The 9404-nt window shown below is 38.8% G+C and overlaps 1 protein-coding gene across 1 annotated transcript; it reads right to left on the bottom strand.

Moving 5' to 3' along the window:
- Positions 1 to 7249: 7249 nt before the first annotated feature.
- LOC121519882 (tripartite motif-containing protein 16-like) lies at positions 7250 to 8935 on the bottom strand. Its single transcript, XM_041802981.1, has one exon. It carries the CDS (start codon positions 8933 to 8935, stop codon positions 7250 to 7252), a length of 1686 nt encoding a protein of 561 aa, XP_041658915.1.
- Positions 8936 to 9404: the final 469 nt, after the last annotated feature.

The following is a 9404-nucleotide window of genomic DNA, read 5'->3' as shown; positions in this document are numbered from 1 at the left end:
CTAGAACATTTCCTTTGTTATAGCTATTGCTGCGTTCCATTTACCTCGAAATTCTGACTTCCGAGATGGAGATGACATCACAGCCGAGTTTTTATTTGCCACCAAATACAGCTTTTCTCCATTGGTTTGGGTCATTTCTTGAAACAGAAATTACATTCTCAAAATAACATGGACAAACCTCCAAACCACTTGGCAATTGTTCACAACAGAATTGAATTTCTCCTTCATTTCATCAAATTGCAAATGTCTTGGTACATGTCTCAATGTCTCGGTACATCTTTGCAAATGATTAAGTACAGATAGCCTGCATTTAGCACAATTTCCAAGTGAACTGATCTTGTTGATCTAAACTGTTGACTTCTCAGTCTAATGGTTGTTCTCTCCAAAACATGTCAGCATCATTTCAATGTATAGGTCATCATTAGTCAAGAACATACTGTAAAACCATGAATATCACACATGAATCTCTTTGAACACTGGAAAAATCGATTAATCGACAGTTAGATGAAACTAGAACTTGACTAACGAAGGAGGAGTGTCACACATCTCAGACGACCAATCAAACAGTGTTTAGTTACCTGACAGGTGCTGTCCATGATTGTGAATGCTGCCAAACATGTAATTTATATATAGAGCTTGACCAGGACCAGTACAATTTCTGAACATGGAGGCACCTGGCCAAGCAAATGAACGAGGGCACCTGCCTGCTGAAGGAAGAGGAAGAAGAAGAGGAGGAGGAGTAAGGGTTAGAAGAGGCCGAGGAGCACGAAGACACCATGCTGTCCCGGATGAAATTCAGGCAATAATTATCGACCATGTGATCAACCATCGCCTCACAATGGCAGAGGGGCTACCGAGAGCAGCCTCATGTGACCCACTCTACAGTCTCCTCCATCATCAGTTTCCTTGGCAGTAGGAGTGCAATATGTGATGTCAAACCTTGGAGTCTGCTCTTACTGTAAATTCCTATATACAGTTGAAACCAGAAGTTTACATACACTATATAAAAAGTCACATAAACTTTTTTTTCTCACCGTCTAACATTAAATCAGATTAAACTTTTCCTGTTTTTGGTCAATTAGGATTACCAAAATTATTTCTATTTGCTAAATGCCAGAATAATGAGAGAGATCATTTTTTAGACATTTTTTTATTATTTTCTTGAGAGTCAGAAGTTTACATACATTTCATTAGTATTTGGTAGCATTGCCTTTAAACTGTATGACTTGGGTCAAACGTTTTGGATATGCTTCCACAAGCTTCTCACAATAGTTTGCAGGAATTTTGGCCCATTCCTCCTGGCAGAACTGGTGTAACTGAGCCAAGTTTGTAGGCCACCTTGCTCACACATGCCTTTTCAGCTCTGCCCATAAATTTTCAATGGGATTAAGATCAGGGCTTTGTGATGGCCACTCCAAAACATTGACTTTGTTATCCTTAAGCCCCTTTGTAACCAGTTTGGCAGTATGCTTAGGGTCATTGTCCATTTGGAAAACCCATTTGCGCCCAAGCTTTAACTTCTTGGCTGATGTCTTGAGATGTTGCTTCAGTATTTCCACATAATGTTCTTTCCTCATGATGCCATCTATTTTGTGAAGTGCACCAGTCCCTCCTGCAGCAAAACAACCCCACAACATGATGCTGCCACCCCCATGTTTCACAGTTGGGATGGTGTTCTCAGGCTTGAAAGCCTCCCCCTTTTTTTCTCCAAATGTAACGATGCTCATTATGGCCAAAAAGTTCAATTTTAGTTTCGTCAGACCACAGAACATGTCTCCAAAAATTAAGGTCTTTGTCCCTGTGTGCATTTGCAAACTGTAATCTGGCTTTTTTATGTTTCTTTTGGAGTAATGGCTTCTTCCTGGGAGAGTGGCCTTTCAGCCCATGTCGGTACAGGACTCGTTTGACTGTTGATAATGACACACTCTTACCAGCTTCAGCCAGCATCTTCACAAGGTCTTTTGCTTTTGTTCTTGGGTTGAGATGCACTTTTCGGACCAAAGCACGTTCATCTCTGGGACACAGAACCTGTCTCCTTCCTGAGCGGTATGATGGCTGGACATTCCCATGGTGTTTATACTTGCGTATAATTGTTTGAACAGATGAACGTGGCTCCTTCAGGCATCTGGAAATTGCACCCAAGGATGAACCAGACTTGTGCAAGTCCACAATTCTCTTCCTGATATCTTGGCTGATTTGTTTTGATTTTCCCATGATGTTACACAAAGAAGCAGTGTGTTTCAGGTGTGCCTTAATATACATCCACAGGTGTGCCTCTAATTAACTCAAATGTTGTCAATAAACCTATCAGAGGCTTCCAAAGACATGACATCATCATCTGGGCTTTCCCAGATTGTTTAAAGGCATAGTAATCTTAGTGTATGTAAACTTCTGACTTGGAAGAAAGTCATAAAAATTGTCTAAAAAAAATCCTGTTCTCATTATTCTGGTATTTAGCAAATAGAAATAATTTTGGTAATCCTAATTGACCAAAAACAGGAAAAGTTTAATCTGATTTAATGTTAGACGGTGAGGAAAAAAAAATTATGTGACTTTTTATATAGTGTATGTAAACTTCTGGTTTCAACTGTATATATATTTTGTTCTTTTTTTCAGTTTTATACACAATTGTATTCTGTAAGCTAGACAAAAAAAAAAAAAAAAAAGCACAGTAACCACTGTCAGTGAAAGACTGAGAGATGGACATGAGGGATATTTCAATGGTCATCTGCCATAGTGGCAAAACATCAAAACATTTTGACTTGCAGTGCTTACACAATGCCAAAGGGACAATACATTTTGGGGGCACTGACTCTTTATATGAGAATAGGATTTAGTTTTGAAGCATGAGTGAACAGTTGTGGGAGAGATATGAGCTTTTGCAGGTGATCAATGGTGTCGTACTGAACTGTAAGACTGTTTTGCCAAATGATCTAAGAGTTTTGAGAATGTAATTTCTGTTTCAAGAAATGAGCCAAACCAATGGAGAAAAACTGTAAAACAAAGTGCCCTGAGTTTTCGAAATTTGGGGTAGTGAAGTTATGTCAAGCTTCAGAGTTGAAAATTTTAAGTTCAGGGCTCATTTTAGATGATGCATCTCGAAAGGGAACTCTAAATTTCTGAGTTCCGACTTTAAATGAACGCAGCATAAATTCGACCAGTTCGAACCGGTTCTGGTTCTGACGGATCACTCCAACGGTTGAGTACCGGGACATGCTAGGTGTGTTACATGGATTCATCATCCTCCTTAAAAGTAAGTTCTGCTTTTCCTTTTAAACATTTTTTTAATACTGATATGTTTCTTTCATGAAATGGACGTTATCTTTATAATAAAAGGTTGTAATCTTTTTTAGCTGACTACAGTAACCTAACAGAAAAATTCATGCATAAATCCGTAAAACCGTAATGTTAGCTGTTAGCCGAAGTTACCAGATGTGGAAAAAAATGTGAACACAATATTTACCTTGCTAAAAAGTTCCACCTTTATTTTATTTTCCTGTTTTAAAGCAGAGTCTAACATGGCAGTTAAACGGGCTGCTTACTAAAAAGTAATATCTGCTAGGTAGATGCTTCCAAAGAAAAATGATGTTCATATTAGACATTTAACAACCGTTAAATTCTTAAATTGCAGATACTTTCAATGCAGAAAGTGTGATAAATTATCAAATAACCAAAACAATCCAGTTAGCCTAATTTCCTGGCGAGGTGTATGTTCATGTAGCTGATATGATAAATGGTCAGCCTTCTTTCCTATTGAGTTAATGTTGTGGACCAAGTCAGTAATCACAGAAAAAGATGCACCGAAAAGCATTTGTGAATCATTTACACTGTTTGAAATACTATTTTAGCCATGGCAAAGTAAGTGTACTTTGTTTAAAAAATACATATAGAATAATATTATTTTTATTGACTTTATTAATGATAAAAATGTTCTTTATGGGGAGACCTCTATGGGCAGTCATTCAGCTAAAATTATAGATAGGTGTCTCCAGCTCTAGCTCTGCAATATGAGATATCTGGAAAGTGTTTTAGGTTATAACTATGAATTTTTCAAATTGTGGAGTAGTGTTCCTGATTAAAAACAATATCAATATCGCAGAAAGGAGATAAGAAATAGAAATAGGACGAGTTCTGAGCTGGCTTTAACCCTCGTCATATTTTCCATTTCAATACTTTGTATCAGACCAACTGGTCCAGCTCCTGATGTTGTACTCATGATTTTTTTGTCATTTAAAGGAGAAATTCAAGGGAAGAACTTACACAACTTTTAGCTCTGATGAAGTTCAGAAGGACTGCCATGAGAATGAGGCTGAGGTTATAAATTCAGGTAAGTCTGTGAGATTTTTGGTAAGATACAGACCTGTTAGAGAAGCTCTGAGGTATAGCTGATTCTTGGTGTGTTGGTCAGAACACAGGATAAAGGGTGAGGAGCTTGAGTCCAGCAGTGTTCATTCACTTTGAATAGTCTTTGATAACATATGAAAATTTGGCTCTAATATAAAGGTACCAGGTAAGTGCACTGACCTACAGTCAGTATAACATTAAACATCCAGCACTCGTTTTCAACATAAATATTTCACTAAGATTTGTTAAAAATGTTTTTTTTTTGTTTCTCTGCTGCAAACAATCAATTTAATCTAATATGCAAAGGAAATAAATACTTTAAATGGTCTAACTGCTTCAGATAAACTTATCTATGAGTTTTACACATGATGCATGCGCTGCGTGCTGGTAAACAAAGACTACTACATGATGCTGTGTATAAATGGACTCCTCTTCAGCACGTGGAATCAGTTGAGCTTAAAACTACAGAGAAAACTTGACTTGTGTACTTAATACTTATTATCAAGATAACTATTGTTTGACTTCCATTCAAACCAATCACAAATATCCTTCCTCCAGCTTAGCAGTAGGCTATTACAACTGAAGTAAATTACACATACCATACTAACAACAGCTTCGTTCCATCATCGACTCAACACTAAAAATACAATTGCATATCTAGGGCCCATTTTAAAAAGCAGGATTAGTGCAAACCTTGAGTCTGTTAACCCTGAAACAAGGGACTCATGGATTTTCATTTCAGAGAAGGAGGAAACTCAAACCCAAGAATAAGGGCAGATTCAGGCCTGTTTCACAAGGAGCAGAAACCTAGACTCTGTCAGTTATTGTGGTAACTCAGTCTAACCTGGTTGGGAGTAGGATGTCTTCAATAAATCTTCAGTTTCTCTTTGCCTCCCCCCTCGTACAGAGCCAGAAACATAGCTTTATTTTTGCATTCTATCATTTATTCCTTCAGTTCATATTCATGTTTTCTCTTAATAAAAATACAGATCTTTTTATACAAAGTCACTAGTCGACTAAACATGCATTCTTTTATTCTACATGATGTTTTTTTTTTTTGTCGGTGAGCACGGATGAAGGGGCCACATTACTCTTTATGGAGTTATATGCACATCAGTAAATGTCAATTTAATTTGGCTGAATTAAAGAACTAAACAGAATAAATATGAGCGTATTTATGTTTGAAGCCAGCGTTATAATGAGAATACAACTAGTGCACAAGTTGTGCCAGTTTGAAGAAAATCTGATTAAAGATTTGAGATTGAATTATAATTTTGTGAGATAAAGCTGCCACTTTAAAATATTTAAGATAAACTAGATTGAAAATAGAAGAAAGCAGGCAATAATTTTCATGGGTATTTTACAAATGTAATGCTTTCAGATGGATCGTTCTGGATGTTCTGTGTTAGTACGCTTTAAATAGTTGTTACATTAATCTAAATTAACACAAAGCCTGAGTTTCCTTGGAACTAGGGGTGTAATGGTACAGAAAAAATTTCAGTTCCAAACGTACCTCTGTTTTGAAGTCACGGTTCGGTATGTTTTCGGTACGGTGATTGAAGCGGATAAATAAAATTTAATTTGAATTTTTTAATTAAATTGTATTAAAACAAATTGGCTGAATAAATTACATTTAAATTATAAATAATGCTGCAACCTCCCTCTAAAAGTTCTTCAATGATTGAAAATATTAATAAATAAATACATTTTTGCATTACTAGGTTATTGTCATCTATATACTGACATATTTATACCCATTCTTTAAAACCTAAAATTTCCTAATTTGAACGCGTCTTTTTTGCTGATTTCAACACAGACTTTAGCGCTGGACTACTTTTCTAACCAATGGGACCTACTACAAAGTTTGGAAGAACTTTTCACAGCCCATCTTGGAAGATAAAGAGGTTAAAGCCATGTGAAATCTGAAGATAACTTAATATACTTGTATGCAAAACATAATATATCCACAATTCCTGACCTGCTGCTCCCTTGACTACTTCTCCTACCTGCTCCTCAGTGGCACTATTGCTGATATGTGAACTTTCGTGTTGTGCAACCACCTTACCGCATTCGCATTCCTCTGGTTTGTCTTACATCCAAGGCATCCTGCACCGAGCACAGACTCTACGAACAACATTCCTCAGTTTTATTCTCCCATTAGTTTGACATTTTATCCATCAGAATTATGAGAAACCCTTGAAATAAAGGCAAGAAGTTCATACTTCTGTGTTTATTTTATTCCGAATTCAAACCTTCAGTTTTTCCACAAATCTCTTTGAAGAGTGCTCAATACTTTAACTAAATCAGCACAGTCAGTGCAGAGCAGAATCTCCTCATGCCAAAGAAAATAAATACCTTCATATTGATTAAGATAAGAATATTTACAGTTTTACAATGCCTATTAGTGCCTCACTATAACATTTAGTCTAAAAATCAAAGTAAACATGATCATGGACATGGATCATACCCAAAAACAAAATGTATCTGATAAAGTGAAGTAGCAGATGTATTTTGATGTGTTTGGTCTGTTTTGTCCCCAAACACAAGGTTTATTTAAAAAATAGATAATTTGCAGTGATGGATCAAATGATTATTTCTCCTCTTTTTGCTTCCCTTCACAAAGCATTTACCACAAGATTGCATTTAAGCAAAAAACAAAACAAACATTTCTATACAATAATCAATTTTATATCTGTTAATCATCTTTTTTTAAACACTGTTTGAAGTCACTGTATCCCATCCTTGGGCCAAGTCGTCCTGCAGGTGCACCAGAAATCCCAGAGGGGGCAAAAGGGTCTACCTGCTCTATAGTTGTTAGAATTAGATAGACATGTATCAGCTAAAATCATGATAATACATCCACTAAGTAGTTTCTGCAACAGTCTATATTGAATCCACTGTCTTTCTATTTCAGGTCACAGAGCTTAGCAGCAGATTCAAAAGAACGAATCCCAGGATAAAAAAGCCTGAGTCCCGCATGGAGAGGCTGAGTGAACTTGGTCTGGACCGTGTGGAGGAGAGTCATAGTGTCAGAGACGCTGTAGAAGGACAGAATACCTGCACTGTGATCCAGGTAGACTCCTATTCTTGAACACTGAAGATCAGTGTAAGGAGTGCTGACACTGTTGTGTAAGAGGTTATAACTTTTGCTGACACAGTCTAACGCCCAGGATTTGTCATTGTGTCCGTACGCACATTCATCCCGCATCCCTACTTTGCTGATATTCTTGTACGCCACTGCTACGTGAACTCCTCCGCTCCACTCCACCTCCCAGTAACAACGTCCAGTCAGACTCTCTTTACTCAGGACCTGACAGTAGCCAGTGAATCTGTCTCGCTGACGAGACAGGGTCTGCTGCTGCCTCGTTAAAGTTGCTTTTCTGTTCCTGTCAGATAACAGCAGACATCCGTGTGCCGTGTTTGGATTCAGTGTGATATAGCATGAATGCTTCAATAACTCAGCTCTAATGTCAGACTTTGGTGGTGACGGTGAAACATCTGCTTCTTCCACTTTCTGTGAGATGTTTGTCTGTTTCCCACACAGAACATCCAGTAGTTTATCTCCAAAATCTGACACAGCTGCTGTCAAATCCTCAAAGAAGCTCAGAGGAAGGATACTGATGCTGGAAGAGTCTGTACTTTCACTGAGTTGTGACAGTGAAAGGAAGCTCTGTAGAAACTGGTTGTGATCCTCTGTGGTTGAAAGCTTTGCGAGCTGAGCATCTCTCCTTTTCAACTCGGTGATCTCCTTTTCCAGCTTCTCCTGAAGCTCTTTGGCCTGACTCACTTCAGTTTTCTGCTGGGATCTGACCTGCTCCGTCACATCAGAGCGTTTTTTCAGCATGATACAGATTACGTCAGAGAAGATCTTCTCACAGTGGTCCACTGCTTCATCAGCGGAGCGATTGACAGCCTCCACCTCCTGCTGAAGCAGCTTCACATCTCTCTCTTTGTCCTGGATTCTCTGCTGGATGTTTTGTCGACTCACCTTGAGCTCTTTCTGCCTCTCAGTCCTTTCTGCTGCAGCTGAGACTGTGTCGTGGCCTCTATGTTGGTCCACAGAGCAGAGATAGCAGATAGGCTGCTGATCAGTACGGCAGAACAACTTCATCACCTCATCATGACGAGAGCAGATGCTCTCCTGGAGCTTCTTGGACGGCTCTGTCAGCTTGTGTTTTTGTAGTGGAGCTGCTTCAAAATGAGGCTGAAGGTGTTTCTCACAGAAAGAGGCCAGACATTGCAGACAGGACTTTTGGGCTTTGAGTTTTCTCCCCGTGCAGACGTCACAGGCCACATCTTCAGGCCCAGCGTAGCAGTGATCAGCAGGAGCAGCTTGGAGTTCAATCCTCTTCAGTTCCTCCACTAAATCTGCTAACATGGTGTTTTTCTTCAAGTCAGGCTTTTGCAAAAAGACTTCTCTGCACTGAGGGCAGGTGTAGATTTTCCGCTTGTCCTCTTTATCCCAGTGTGTTTCAATACACTTCATGCAGTGGCTGTGCCCACAGGTAGCAGTCACCGGATCCTTCAAGAGGTCCAGACAGATGGAGCAGCTGATTTGCTCTCTGTGTAATTGGTTTCCAAGCTGAGCCATTTTATTCCTTTGTGATGTGATGGTCAAATAGTTCCTCTTCTGCTGGGCTTAAACAGTTTCTGAGCTCTGATGGATAACAGCTGTGTACTAATGTTACTACAGCAAGTGAGTCTTAAGCTCCAGTCTTCACTTCTGCTAGCCACGCCCATCCTCATACCTGCACATCTCTGCTGGGAACAAAATAATATTCTGACTGTGTGGTGACTTAAGTTTTACCACAAGGAATGGATGATCAGGTTTTACAGCGTTCCACAAAGGACCAGGTTATGTAATGTACACAGGCTGTATTTTTAGGTTGGGGGTAGTGGGACTCAACTGCAGACGAAGGCTTTGTTTTGATTCAACTCAGCAGATACTGGACATGTTAGCACCAGTGCCATGTTGGTACCAGATTTCAGTACTCATCCTGAATTTAGACATTTTACTTATGAACCTTGTTTGAAAATCTAGAATAAAGGCAAAGTGTTCA

This window comes from Cheilinus undulatus, linkage group 13, assembly GCF_018320785.1.
Source record: "Cheilinus undulatus linkage group 13, ASM1832078v1, whole genome shotgun sequence".
In the NCBI taxonomy this organism is placed as follows: domain Eukaryota; kingdom Metazoa; phylum Chordata; class Actinopteri; order Labriformes; family Labridae; genus Cheilinus; species Cheilinus undulatus.
Note: the sequence above shows the minus strand (reverse complement) of the source record. Positions and strands in the feature narration are given on the sequence as shown.

Excerpts from the sequence above, each read along its gene's own strand:
- LOC121519882 (XM_041802981.1), bottom strand. The coding sequence starts at position 8,935 with ATGGCTCAGCTTGGAAACCAATTACACAGAGAGCAAATCAGCTGCTCC.